The 15,766-nt window shown below is 28.2% G+C and overlaps 1 protein-coding gene across 1 annotated transcript; it reads left to right on the forward strand.

Moving 5' to 3' along the window:
• The first annotated feature begins 215 nt into the window (after positions 1 to 215).
• LOC142317779 (very long chain fatty acid elongase AAEL008004-like) lies at positions 216 to 14,790 on the forward strand. The gene is made up of 6 exons (XM_075354329.1): positions 216 to 398; positions 2,752 to 2,838; positions 7,535 to 7,591; positions 7,925 to 8,030; positions 10,021 to 10,157; positions 14,623 to 14,790. Exons 1-6 carry the CDS (start codon positions 225 to 227, stop codon positions 14,788 to 14,790), a joined length of 729 nt encoding a protein of 242 aa, XP_075210444.1. The 5' UTR covers positions 216 to 224.
• Positions 14,791 to 15,766: the final 976 nt, after the last annotated feature.

Below are 15,766 nucleotides of genomic sequence, written 5' to 3' on the forward strand. Positions count from 1 at the left end.
TACTAATACCAACTCACAAACTGAATTTTAGTATAACTTTTCTTCTTATCTTCTTGTATTTCTTAATAAGTAATTTTTAAAATTGCCACTGAAAGCCCACAATGCATTCTCCTTTTACTGACTTTTTTCACATATGTTGATTAATTTAATTTTAAACTTTAAGTTTCATTTTTAAGACTTAATTCTAAAAACATTTTTTTTTTCCAGATGAATATGTTAACTCAATGTTATTTATGGGAAATCCAGGTGCTATAGTGACACTTGTAGCTTCTTACCTATTTTTTGTGCTAAAACTTGGTCCACATGTAATGGCCAGACGAAAACCAATGGAACTTAAGTATCATATGGTAGCATACAATATGTTACAAGTCTTTCTCAACACATATCTTGTTTGTAAGGTAAGTATTTTATTGAAAAAAATATCACCACACAGAATAAACTCTCCATTTTCAGTAATAACTTGATGACACTTCTGCTACAAGGCCTTATTTAGATCATTATGTAATTTTGCATTATATTATCAATTTCAGAATTGATAGGATGATGCTTCACAGGAAAAAATAAATTTTTGGTATTTATCTGAAGCAATAAAGAAAACCAACTGAAAAGCATGATCATAGGAGCCTCACAAAAACTCAGAATAAATAAATAAAAAACCAAGTTGTTCCTGTTATTACTAATGCATAAAACTAATGCAAAGATCTATTTTAACTGGTAATAAAAATAAACTGCAAAGTGCAATGCTCAAAAACCTTTTGCAAAAAAAAGGAATGACAAGTTATGCATTTCACTTGTAATCATCAACATACAACCAAAGGAACTAAAAAATTATACAAACACAAAACCGAATCATAAAAGAGAAAAGAAATTAAGTAAAAATAATTATGAACCACTTAAAAAATAAAACTAAAATAATTTAAAAGTATTGCAAAAATTTGTAAATACATTTGTAAAAATATATTTACAAAAAAAAATTAAAAACTTCAAATAGTTTACTTAGCTGTTGGTATTCTAATTTGATAAGAAAAAGGTAGCTGACAATATAATCTGTGCCACTCAAACATTCCACCCTGACTTGCTACCATTCCCTTAAGTAGGATAAGATTTATCTTAAGTTAGTAGACTGATATCAAAAAATTTCAAACATCATAAAAAAATTTCATATTAAACAATAAAAAATTTCTTATTAAACAATAAGAAATTTCGTATTTTCATTCATCACAAAAGTGTAAGAAAATCAAAAATTCTAAAGCGCTATTAGATATTTTTCCATAACTATCATTCATCACTACATATTCTTTATCACGCTGTTAAAGTATTTTTCAACAATCTAATTACTGTATATTGTGGGCAACTTTAAAAATGTTAGTATCTAATTAATTTATTTTATGAATTTATTAAAATTAATTTAAACAGTTTTCTGGTTACTGTTTTTTTCTTATTTCTATGGATCTTGTGAGTACCTTCACAGAAACCTTAGAACAGATATTTTTATAATAAATTAATTAAAAGCACTCTCATCTCAACCTTTCATCAGGATGTCCTGGGTTTGAATCCTGGTCAGGTATGGATGGCATTTTTCATACACAAAAAATCTCAATTTTCATAGGGCAAAATGACCAGATGCTGTCAATGCATCTAAAAAAAAACAATTGAAATGTTTAAATTGTAGAAATAGTTGTTTACTATCTCTTTATTGAGAAAACATCTGTCTTCTACAATTTAAAAATTTTAATTATTTTATTTGATTTATTATATTTTTTTTAAAAATCTATTCTGAAGCTCTTTGCTAAAGAACTCAATAGATTCACAGAAAAAACAAAGTAAGTGGAAAAATTGTTTAATTAGTATTCATAAATTGATATATTCTAATTGTTGGTGCAATATGTTAAATTATTCATTTTATGACCAGTTTCCAAATAATAATTTTGGAACATGATGAATTTCTCCAGCCTTCTTCTGTCCTTAGTTCTAATTTTTCTTTTAGTTTATCAATGATTATAATAAATTACAATTATTTATTTATTAACTTGTAATTCAATTATAAATAAATGTTACATATTTATTTATTTGTATTTGCCTGTTGAGTCAGGTCTGTTCAGGTTTAGTTCTAATCTTAACTTATTAATCAATTTATTAGAGTATTTTTTAAATTGTAGCTATATGGAGAGAAATAGGCATTTTCTTTCATTTTTTTATCTGGTCTTTCTTGCCTGACGTTCTAAAGTGAGGTGGGTTTGTTGCCGTTAATACATTTTTGAGAATCCATATATCTCTGTATACTGCCAATTGATTCTAATGTAAAACTAATAAAACTGGCTTTTATAAAATAAATTTCAATTCAGTAACTTTCTGCACCAAGTGGCACCCAGTTAATCATTTTCACCTATCAATCACAGTGGGATGATTGTCACTCCATTCAATTTGTAATAAACTAGCAATATATATTTTTGTCAATGGCCTTGAATTCTACATTTGGCTTAAGTCCAGTAAGTTATTATGTTTTGTGTGTAGAGTGGCTGGTGTGTGTGTGTTTTTCATAAAAAAAGTTATATAATTTTCATAAGCTAAAGAGTTATGATTTTTAAAAGTCTCTTTGTAGACTATAAAAAATAACAATAATTTTTAAAATATTACTTGTAGTTTAAAATAAAACTCAGAAGAAATAAAATATTACTCAGATTGAAAGATACTGTTTGTATTCAAATATATAGTACTAACATGTAGAATAATAATAATAAATATTTTCAGCTGCTAACCCATGAAAAAGGAATGAATTACATAATGAATCACACCTGTCAACCACTAGATCACAGGAATAATCCCTTACGGCTAGAAGTAAGTTTTTTTTTCTACCTCTATGTTAATAGTCATTAAATTATCCTCATTAATGTTATTACAGAAAAAATTGTGAAATCTATCATTACAAAATAAACTGTAAAATGTACTGAAGAAGAAGATATTCTTCATATTACATTTATTACAATGTAAACTTTTTTATTTGTCTCTTGTGATACAAATGTAAATTATTTAAGTTATTTTAAATTTATATATTTAAATATGAATAATTTATATATTTATTTAAATTCTAATAAATCATCTAGTACAGAATATTGAAGTAAGAGAGATCTTACCTTAATGTTTCATGAAAGAACTTTTGCAGGACCCCACATCCAAAATCATGATTGAAATAATTTTGATATAGCATAATAAAATTTTAAAAATTAAAATTAAAACAATGAAAATTGCATATTAATTTACATAAGTGCTGTTATCTATTGAAGTTAAGACGGTCTCCCTCAATCACTTTCTGATGGCTTACCAAACTGAAATTTTGTTTGTATTTATGCAGGTGTCCTTAAAAGGTGAGGACATACTCTAGGAAGTGATTCTATTTAACATACTGAAGAAAATATGTCCAGTGAACATACGAAAACGCAAATTTTTCTGTCTATCTGCAATTTTGTGAAGATTCAAGAATGGTTGGAGATAATGCAATAAAATGTTATACTTCATTTTAAAATAACATTTTTTAAGAAGAAAAAATCTGATGTGTACACTACATCGTCCTTGTACACCTTTTAAAATACATATAGACATTTTTAAAAGTACATAAAATTTTATTTCACTAATAACAGATTTTTTTTCATTTTTGTTATTGAATTATTATTTATTGTAAAAATTCTTTTACAATCAGAGGTTAATAATTATTAATAAATCAATATATTTTAATTTAAAAAAATAAATTTAAAAAAAAATATTACGCTGATTCAAACCGATGTGCACTTGCTACATGCAAATATTTCATTAATTAAAATTTTATTTGGCTATAACTCTTGGAACCAATGAAAATAAGTACCACTTATGTGGTACTGATATATTGTTGAAATACAATTTTTTGGGGATTTTGGATTTTTTGGACACTTTTGGTCCAGTCGATGCAATCAAAAGAGAGGTACGCAACTAAATGTTACAACAGTCCTAAATCCAATATTTTAACATCCTACAGATAATCGTTTTTGAGTTATGCAAGATACGGACAACGTACATACGTCAAGCCGAAACTAGTGAAAATGGATTCAGGGATAATCAAAACCGATATTTCAGTTGAAATCTGAACTCACTTTACTTCGAAGTAAAAATAACGATACTCTATGTTTACAAATTTCAAAATGGCGGTCGTTTCAATTTTTCAATCTTAAATATCTTAGGAATTATTTGATTTATCAAATATCGTTGTATTATAAAAATTATGAAGAATTTTTTTGTAAAAAAAAAACTACACCATAGTCGTAAAAAACCGATGACAAACAGAGTTATTGCAAAAAGTAGTCTCTCAACCGATACGGCGGCCATCTTGTTTTTTTATTATCGTGATTTGCTTGATAACTATCAAATTTTCTGATTTAAAATTGTTAAAAATTCCTCATTATGTATATTTAATAATAATTACTGTAACATCATGTGTAATCTTTTGTTTTCTGATGAGAATCACAACAAATGTTCAATATGATCTCCATTCATTCCAACACGTATAGCGACTGACGTACACGCTCAAAAATTCCTGTCTACTCCTTGATTGTTTGAAAAGAGTGGAGAATTCTAGCCTCCTACTGATAAACATCGACGATTGGTGTTGAATAAACTAGAGACTATATATATATAATAGTCTAATGGGTTCAGATCTGGAGAGTGTGTATACTAACGAATGGAACCGCCCCTAATAATTCACCTTCCTTGAAAATGATCAGTTAATTTTTCTCTGTGACGCCAGTTGCAAAGTGGGCAGGCCCACCATCATGCATGAACCACACGTTCAGGGTGCTTTGCAAAGAAACGTCCTCTAGAAGTTCAGGTTATGAACCTGAAATTCATATTTGAAATGCATTTGTTATGAATTTCAAATATGAGTCACCTGTCAATCAATGTTACAAAAAGAAAGGCCCGATTAGCTTATCCATGTACATTGCTTCCCAAACATTCAGAGAAAACCTATGTTGATTTCCTGCTTGAAATACCGCATGAGGATTTTCTTCACACCAAACATGTCGGTTGTAGAAGTTGTTTATACCATCCTTGGTGAAAGACGCCTGGTCTGTAAAAAGAATGTTAGTATCCACTCCGGGCTATGGGCACACTTGTTAATTAACCATAGTTTGAATGCATCCTTGATTGGTTAGCACCTGGTAGAAGAGCTTGTTTCCGTTGCAAATGGTACAGATACAATAATTGTGAGCGTAAAATTATCCATACTGTATTGCGAGTTATATTTTCTTGGATAGCAATTCTTCTGCACGATAATTCTGAATCCTGTAAAACTTGTTCAAAACTCTTTCTTCTACGTGTGGCTTTGAAACCGTCTATCATTACAAACTATGATGCCCTTAAAGCTCCCGGTTTCACTTAGACCTACATGATAACGTGAAAAAATTTTCTATCTGGCTGACGGCGGTTTGGTTATTTTTCTTGGTAAAGTAGTTTTGCCTCCCTTGCATTGCCATTGGCAAGATCGTAAGTAAAACGCATATCAGCGAGTTCATTATTTGTATAATTTTGATTTATTTTAAATGACAATTAACACGATTAATGGTTAATGGCATATGTAATGGTTTTCTGAAATATTTAATTTTATGTCATCTTTATTAATTTCTAATATTTCTAAATTTGTGTTAATATGAGAAATAGAATGTTTATGGTCTGCCATATTAGATTAACCTAATTAATTATTTTTCTATAACAACATATAAAAAATTATTATTTTACATGTTAAGTTGAGCTGTTTCTGTCTGTAAATAGTCTGCTCATAGAAAAAATAGACCAAAAATCTCCATGATACCCACAGGCATTCACTTAACACACAAATTCCATCAATTCATGTGGTTTTTTCTGAATCCTATGCTCAACAGTTATGGTGATTATGTGCTGATGGTAGCATATTAATCTCCATTAACATTAAATGTTGTTTCATCAGAAAATAAAATGTGCTGCTAGTAGCTCTCATCAGCAGAATTGAAGTCTAACATGGTTATTACAAACTGGATTATTTATGGCTTATAATTAGGTTTAATTTCATGGAGTAGCTGCAATTTATAACCACGATGGTTTGGTCTTTGTTGGAAAGACAGTCAAATTATTTCTGGGTTTTCATCACTGTTTTAGACCTAACTGGTAAGTGTTCTTTCAAAACACTTTCAGTTTCCAAAAACTGTTCACACTATTAACGTATGCTTTTGTGACTCAAAGAATTTGTACGATTCACTCGCATTTAATTTCTTTGTACGACAGCAATTGATTTTATTCCTGCAAACCAATATACACACAGTTTCTTTGTTGAGATGCTATAGTATTGAAACCATTATGAACACGTGTACATATGTATGTGTATATGATGACCACCCAACACACACAACACATCCACATGAATACACACATACAGAGCATGTCTACACATGCACACACACACACAGAGAGAGAGAGAGACACACACACTAAAGTGACTAAAATTAGTCACTTATTCATATTTTTTTACTAAAATATTTACTTCATAAATGATAATATGCTATTAAAGCAGCTTTCCAAAATGAAACTTCACTGTACCATGTTCACATTAGAGGAGTTAAATGAGCTATTACAGGTGGACAATGCCTAAATACGTAACATCCTAGAGGTTCAAAGGCAAATAATAGATTAATTCATTTACTATTTGAGCCCTGTTTTTGCAACTGGAATGCCAATTATTGATTTTTTGAAGTAAACATTATCTAAGTTAGTTCTACACATTAATTTATAACAAATTAATTGGAGATTCATAATTTGTTTTAAGTTATTCCCTGATGGCTGAGTGTAGAGTGAGTAAAAGTTTAACTTTAACCTAATTCAAAATCTACAATTATTTATCATTGGAGAGCAAAAGGAATTCTTCAACGAACCAATCTTATGTTACAATATCTAATAAACTTCCTCCATTGCATAGGTAAAAGAAAACCAGAAAGGGGTTTCTTCACTCATTTGTTGCTTGCCCTATCTTTTCCACTCTTTATTATGGCTGCAGTAAGTGGTAACCACCTCAGGAATAAGGGGCACTAGTCAGAGTTGCTTTCTGTGAGAGTTATGATATTCATTTACACAGAGATAAATAAAGAGAAGTCATCACTTACAGAACTGAATATTATCTACATTTTAGTGGGTTGGTTATGTTAATGTGCAGTTTAATACATTTTTTCTTTTCTTTTTTGCTTGATGATATTGCCACATAAGCTTGAAGCTTGTGCATGGGATATGGAAAATTTACTTCAGTGATTTGACAATAAACCACTTCTCTCTAAATTTCTTTAGTAAGATTGGCATGTGATGCTGGCTATTCGTGAACATTTACTTGTAACATTCAATTATGATACCAAACTTATTTAACAAATTATTTTGTCTAATCCAGCATAAGATCAAAATCTCTTCAAGACTATCTTGCATCCAAGTAGTTTATACTTTTATTACAACATATGTCAAATTGTAATAACTTTATTTTAATTATTTACAGATGTGTTCTGCTTACTGGCAATACATGGGAATGAAAATATTAGATCTAATGGATACAGTAAGTTACTATTCTTTTGAGAAGTTGTTTATAAACTTAGAAATTTTTACTTAAGCCTACTTTTCATAAAATTATAAAGTAAAATATATAAAATCACAAGAGAATAACATTCAAATTTAAACTTTTTGCACTACAGTTGATATACCTTCACCAAATTTTTAGGCACCAAATGAAAGAAAAAGTAATTTTTGAAGACTAATTTTATTCTCTCATAATTAGGGAATAATTTTCCCACATTGTGTTATGAAGTATTAGATATTTATTAGGAATAATAAATTTAAGTTTAAAAATTTTTTAAAAATTACACTTCTATATAATTATAATTGTTTTCAGATATTCATGGTTTTGCGCAAGAAACAAGAAAATGTATCATTTTTACATGTATACCATCACTCATCAATGGTCTTTTTAAGTTGGTTGTGGTTCAAATACCTCAGAGGTAGGTATTAAAATATTTCTAACACATCTGTTCTCAAACATTTGTTTAAATTCTATGATATTTAATCCTCAATAAAATATTTTTAATATATCTGTTTTCAAACATTTGTTTACATTTAATCCATTGATTCTCAAACTTTTTTGAGAATCAACTTGATTAAAATTTTTAAACCTACCATCTGTTAATTGCAGTTACTGTTTTTAAGATTTACTCTTAAAATCAGCAATTGCAATTATTTTTTTAAACATGGCATATCCTATTTCTGAGTTGAAACGCATTTTAAATGAGAGCAATTAAAACACATATTTAATCATATTTGGAAGTATTTTTATTAAAATTGCTTTCAAAAAAATTACAATTCTATCATGTAGATACAACTGCACTTTTTGATTTAATCGAACGATTTAATCATTCTCTTTCATTAATTATACATTATTCCTTAATTATTTCATATTATCTACTTTGGACTACTTTAAATGAGTCAAAAAAAAGTTTACTCAAGAGAACAAATTTATAAAAATTGATAGAAAGAAATTTATATACTTTTTTTAACTTTTTAAAAGAAAACTTGTTGCACTGGGGTAAATTTCTTGCCACAGTATAAACAGCTTTATCTCACATGTTTTCTGGGTGTAAACCAATAAAATGGAAAAAAGTAGAAACAATTGATATAAGACTGTTTTAAAATGTTATTTTTAATTTTTTGTGAGTATTTATTGCTTATTCTTTTACATCACTTTATTGAATTTAAAAAATTATCCGATAATTAGTTAAACATTAAAACTCAAAAAAGGAAAAATTTTCTGTTGTCTAAGCATAGGCTAAAACTAGCTTGCATAAAGCAGACGCTCTCCAAGTAGGATTAAATTTTTTTGTTTAATAATAATAGCTTTCAATCTTATTTAGTATACTTTTCAAGAAAGATTTGAGACACCTTCTGATAGAAAAGACTCTGGGATCAATAAATGGATATACTGATTTTCATACATAAATTTGTGTGTGTGTGTGTGTGTGTGTGTGTGTGTGTGTGTGTGACTTTACCTGAAGGGACTCTCATAGGAAAAGTCTGAAAAAGTCTTAATATATATAAGTTGTAGTAGACAGGCTGAAATAATACTTTCACTTTTATTCATAAAAAGGAAAATGTATATATCATTATCATTAGAGTTCCCTTGAGTTACACTTAAAGTATACATGAGAATTAACATTATTTTTAAATTCACTGCAACTACTATTGGTCTAGTCAAGATTTGCCATATGTGTGTTCTAGAGTGCTATACAGGTGAAGAGATACATGGAAAAGTGCCAAACCATACTATATTTAAATTTGACACAGCTGGACTCAGCAAATCCAAAACATTCAACTGTCCTAGATGATAAGTTAATTTCTTCAGGTTCTTTTTTTAAGAGTCATCACTCAAGATATAAAAAAAGTTAACTTATAGTAATTTCAACAAACAATAATTTAAAATTAAGTTACTATTTTTTATGTTTTTAATTTCATGTTTTTAAAAGGAGCTTATCCTCTAGAAACATTAAAATATTTTTTCGTAATAACAAAGTTGTCTTCTTTCAAGATTGTACACAGCAGCAGGAAATGGAAACATACAATTTCTCAATATCAGATTTTTACAATACTTACTGAGAAAATTGACTCTTTATGACACCAGTTTAGAAATTTGAGAGTTTAAAAATTTGGCACTTTAAAAATTTGGGAGTAGTGCATGGCACAAAATCAGAATAAGAATAATTGTACATGACCTCTTGTACATGAACCATCTCTTGTTATTTTTTCAAATATCCTAGTTATATGAGCCTATGGATATATTAATACGTAATGCAAGCCATATATGCTTGTATTACAAAAATATTCAATTTCAAAATGATAAAAAATATATTATATATAAATGCATTATTATTATTGTTGTTATTATTATTATTACATTTGTCCTGATTTAAAAATTAATACCAATTTTTTTCTTTTTTTCAGTTGAACAATTTATTGTACTTGGAGCTTTGAATTTGTTTGTTCACTCATTCATGTATTCTTATTATTTGATATCTTCATTTGGTCCTCAAATTAAAACTTTCTTGTGGTGGAAACGATATGTAACATGGATCCAAATTGTGAGTTAATTTAATTTGCAATATTAAACCAATTATCATAAAACTATTAAAAATCAGAACTTTCATTAGAAAAATTGAGAGAAAAGCTATTTTTAAATCATGTCTAATATCTTGAAAAAATAATTCAGATAAAATGCATTAAAATGGAATTAACTTTTTTCCTTTATTCTGACATTAATTAAGCATAATATTGCAAACAAAATATCAACTGAAACATTGTTCAAAATTTTGTTGAGGTTAAGCAGAGTAAAATCTTGGATTTTTTCTTCTAAAAGATGTGTGATCACTTTCTGACATGATACTCAGGACTTCTACTGTGGCTCAACCACTTCAGCACTGCCATCATTACTGTACATGTGACTGGCTGCATCTGCCTTTGGTTACATGACTAATAAACATGAAATAAAAAGATTGACCACTACAGTAAATGCAAGTAACCATATAGCACAGGCGAAGCTGCGACCATCAGATACACACAAATAAAGCAATCATATTTTACTAACTGATGATGAATCTGTAGTATTTGAAAAAGCCTTATTAGATTGAATGTAAGATCATTCTTACCTAGTTTCTTACTATAATTATCTCACGTAATTCTTACTTTAGAAGTGTAGTCTTGTACAGTCTCAGATCAACCATTTCTGAGGGTGGTTAATTGAAACAGAACTACCAAAGAATACCGGTATCCATGATCTAGAATTTGCTTTTTCAAGTGTCATGTTTTCAGTAGTTTATGACAAATCATCATGGAATGCTATACACCGCAAAGACATTTACAAATAACAAAAATCTATTACTGAAATATGGAATCAATTACAGCTACATATCATGCACTTTGATGATATTTATGGTGTGCATAATCAGCCAAACAAAAGCACAGTTCATCCATCATTTGGTTAAAAGATGTGAAGAAAGTTTTTTCTACTTGATATTGAAATACCTACTCACAAAAGAAATGTAAGGAGACAATAGAATATTGCTGCTATAAGTGCAAGTGTTCATGAAAATCAAAATTTATTAGTTTCATGTCATTCACAAGAATTGGGCCTTTCTTCAATGACAATATGATGAATTTTGCATCAAGATCTTGGTCTACACGCATATAAGATTCAACGCATTAAGATATAAAATTCAAGATTTAAAGCCATGGGACTATTCTTTACATAGATTGTTTGCTGATTGGACTCTAGAGTAGCTCAAAGTGGAACCAAATATTCATAAAAAAAATTCATCTTCCTTTGTAAATAAACAAAGTTTTCATATTTGGGATGATTCCAATCTACAAACGATTCAACAGTTACCATTACATCTGAAAAAAATCACTGTTTGGTGTGGATTATGGACTGGTGGCATCATTGGGCCAATTTTTAAATAAATGAACAAGGAAGATGCTGTTACAGTAAATGGTAAACGATATCAAGCTGTGATTCGTGATTTTTTGTTTGCAAATTTGGAAAATTTTGATTTGAATGAGATGTGGTTTCAACAGGATGATGCCACATGCCTAACATGTGAAACATGCTTGTGTTGACACACACAGCTTCTAAAACAATTCAGTTACTATGTCAAAAGTTTGGTGATTCAATAATTTTACCAAATGGTAATGTCAATTAGCCACCAAGATCATGAGATTTGACTCCCTTACATTGTGGTTATCTTACAGGAATTAGTGGTTTCACTAATAACTGATGACTTGAAAGCAAATATTTGATGCATTACTATGCATTTAAATTTAGTTTGATTAAAATTAGTCAGATTAGTAGATTATTAAAATTATTCGACTAATTTAACACACAAATATTAGTAAACTGATTTTGAAAATTAGTCTGCCTACGACTAAAGCATTCTGACGGTATTACAATCAGATAAACAATTCGATAGAATAAACTGCTTTTCCATTGAATTACAAATTAGTTATTAGTCGAAAACATTAACCATTATAGAAAGTAGAAATATTTCTTTCAGTTTAATTCCACACCAAACATATCTAGCATTGTCCCACCATGCTGTCTCCATCTCCCCACCACTCACAGTCACCTTCACCTCCTCATGTTTTAACTTAAACACACCAGCTATGAACAATACTGCATAAGCAAGTATGTTCAGTACAGTTATTAAAAAAAATGTCTTTCAACATGCCATGCCACCATAAGATCATATCATCGTTATACCTAATATCAAGTATGAGTTACATATGTATACCGAAACTTAAATTTTACAGTTCGTTTGTATTTCAAAAATATTCTAAACTCAGGCGAATGATTTAAATAAAAGTGTACTTCTATATCACAAATACTCAGTTTTTATAAAAATATAATATATTTACAGTTAAATTAACATACATTTGTTAGTCACTTGTTAATTTACTTGCTTACTTTGGCATTTTTCTATTGCTGACTTTTTTCATTAAGGACAGTAACACATAATTTTATTAAACACAACTTTTGATAATAAATAATAACAATCAGGCATTACTAAATTACAAAGTTAGTAATTACACTGTATTTAAATTATCTAACTCACATTTAACTGAAAAACTATGACGCCGTACTTAAACCAAGAAATAGTAGTATGAAATAATAGTATACATATTACTAATAAAAAACTATGAGAAATAACATTAAAAATATAAGAAGTAGCATAAAGGATTTAGTTTTTAGAAAAATTACCATGAAACAGGTATTTCTGTAATTGTCTATTTCTGAACATTTTTATTAAAACAAATTAGCATGTCAGCAATTTTTTGGTTTTAGCCTGCTTCTTCTCTCTGAAAAAATTTGAGCTGCTTTGGAGAAAACTCTTTCAGACGGTACAGAAGTATCAGAAATATGTAAATATGTTGTAGATAATATTAGAGACTGTGGGAATTTCGCTTTATGCTTCATCCAAAATGTTGTACATCTTGCATTTTCCTGTCCTCATACAGTTGCTCAAAATATTGAGTAAGTAGAGTTTTTAAGTTGCTGTCATCCCAAAAGCAGCTTTTTTGAACTGTGGATCTAGAAGCGGTGTGGATGCAATAATTTTATTTTTTTCATGTTTCCCAAGCAGTTAAATATTTAGAAGATATGGAAGATAATATAGATAACAGAAGGGATACAGAAGTTGATGTGGATGGCAGGCCATCCACACTTTTAAAAAATTGAATATCCTCACTATTTGCAATCTTTGAAAGTTTTTCTGAACAGCTCATCCTCTCATGGAATCGAAACTTTCAGTGATTTTAAAATCAGCTTGGGTATGAAATAATAAAGTTCCAGTTTCGTAAACACCTACATGTTTTTGCTTTAGGTGTTTTCTAAAATTTGAAGGGTTGTTGGATCTTTTGAGTTCTTTTTTACATACTATACATATTGATGGAACACTGTTCAAACAAATTTCAAATTCAGGATCGTTTATGCATCTTAAAAAAAAATACTGTAACAGGATGGCCAGCAACTCTTAAACAGCTATAAAAAGGCAGACCAACTAACTTACAATTACGAAAGAAATTATTTTACTTACGTATTGGACCTAATAAACTATAATGAAAGATAATAACGAAATAAGAATGAATTCAGTTTTTAAATAATTACAGAAGATTATTACCATCCAGCAAATATAAAGAGCAGAAATTATAATTAAAAAAACTGTACAGTATAAGATACATTGTACTACATAAATAAGAAGACATGACTTTTTAATTACACAGATAAAAAACTGTTGTGGAATATTATACTGTGTGTAATATCTAAAGGCGGGTCTGAAGTATGCTGTGGCATCCCCTCCCCTACTCTTAACATCACTCAGCTACTTCTCTTCACTCCAGCAATCATAGTAGTGTATTCCAAAAGTTACGTCAACTAATTTGCAATGATTTGCACCATACCTAATCATGATATCACTAATATAGCAAAACATGTTCTGGTAATTTGTTATTACAAATAGAATGATTATTTTGTTCAAGATATATGTGAAGAAATTTATTTATTTATTTCTTGAAAGTATGTTCTTTTTTCAAGTATGATAAATAAACAGTAACAATAACATGACACAAAAGTATATGAAATGAGTTTATTTATTATAGGCTATAATGTTATGATATTCTTTGATATGGCATAGTTATTTACAAAAATTAATTCCAAACAGCACATACGCACCAATAACTAATATTCTTTTGAGCTTTGTAGGCCTACAAAATTACAAAATAAAAATATTTATCATTTGATAAATATACTCTTTTAAATAGAGATTGTACCTAATGAAAAATACTCAAATGCAAATTAAGTTTTTTTTAAGACATTTAACTATAATATTTTTGTTTTTTTTATTTAATACTCTTAAAAATATTTTTAATTATTGTTTACTAAATACGCTTGAATAGCCGAGACCAGCATTTAATAGATTTAGTTAACATGTATTTTTAGTGTGTGCATAATACAATGTTGAGTAGAACAAAATAATTCTGTTTTCTTTCTCATTTCAGATTCAGTTCTGTATTGGAATATTATATCTATTTGGATTACTGGCATTTGGATGTAAAATTGACACTGCATCAGCATTTTTTTGGGCCTGCAATCTAGCATTTTTCTTAGTTCTTTTCCTAAATTTTTATTACCATTCTTATCAAAAAACAAAAAGAAAATCTAAATAATTATATATATATATATATATATTAAATTTAAGTAAAAATAATATAAATTATTATATAATTACATTTGTTTCTAGGTTTTCTAGGCATTCCTCATTCATATAGTAATGAGATTGAGGATGATATAAGAAAACCGATACACCTAATACATAGTATTATACACTTTTTTTATGCACTTGTAATACTATTTTTAATCAAAAATTATTTAATCATGTAAGTAAAATTTATCTAATGATTTTAGAATTCTTCATAATTCTTTCCTCAGTAATCTTTTAATAAATCTTATTTTTATTAATATTACATGTTATACAAGATACATGCAAACTTAAAAATATGTACCTAATAGAGAAGAATAAGCTGCAAGTAAAGATTTAAAGGACTCCTTTTTTGATCTCAAAAAAAGATAATTCATCAGTTTGCATTAAACTTCTTATTATTATTAGGAAAAGGATTTTTAAGTGATTAAATATATTTTTACTTTTAAATATATTTCAAAATATTTGGTTAATAAATTTATAGTGTACTTTTAAACACTTTTTGAAGCACTTTGTTGGCACACTTTTTTTCTTAAAAACATATTAAACTTCATATAGAACAACATATTTTTTGGTTTATAGTATATATATGAAGAGCAAGTTATAGAAGAAAAAGAAGGAAATTAATTGAAAAATTAAATGTAAAGTACACTTGTTAATTGTGAGATAAATCAAGCAGTTTACTTAATGAAATATTGAAATATGAAATAGTTTACTTAATAAAATATGAAATATTTTTGGCTGAATGTAATGTGAAAAAGAAAATCACATGTAGAAAATTCATGTTATATGAAATCCAGACTCTTCCTCAGAGTTTTGAAACAGACATGATTACACTTCAGTTGTATCTCGTAACATTGTAGTCACATGTATTTCATGTTTCTGTTGATAAGTGTTGCATCTCATTATTCAGAATTCCATAAATCAGAACAAGCATGGGGTTT

This window comes from Lycorma delicatula, chromosome 1, assembly GCF_047948215.1.
Source record: "Lycorma delicatula isolate Av1 chromosome 1, ASM4794821v1, whole genome shotgun sequence".
Taxonomy (NCBI): domain Eukaryota; kingdom Metazoa; phylum Arthropoda; class Insecta; order Hemiptera; family Fulgoridae; genus Lycorma; species Lycorma delicatula.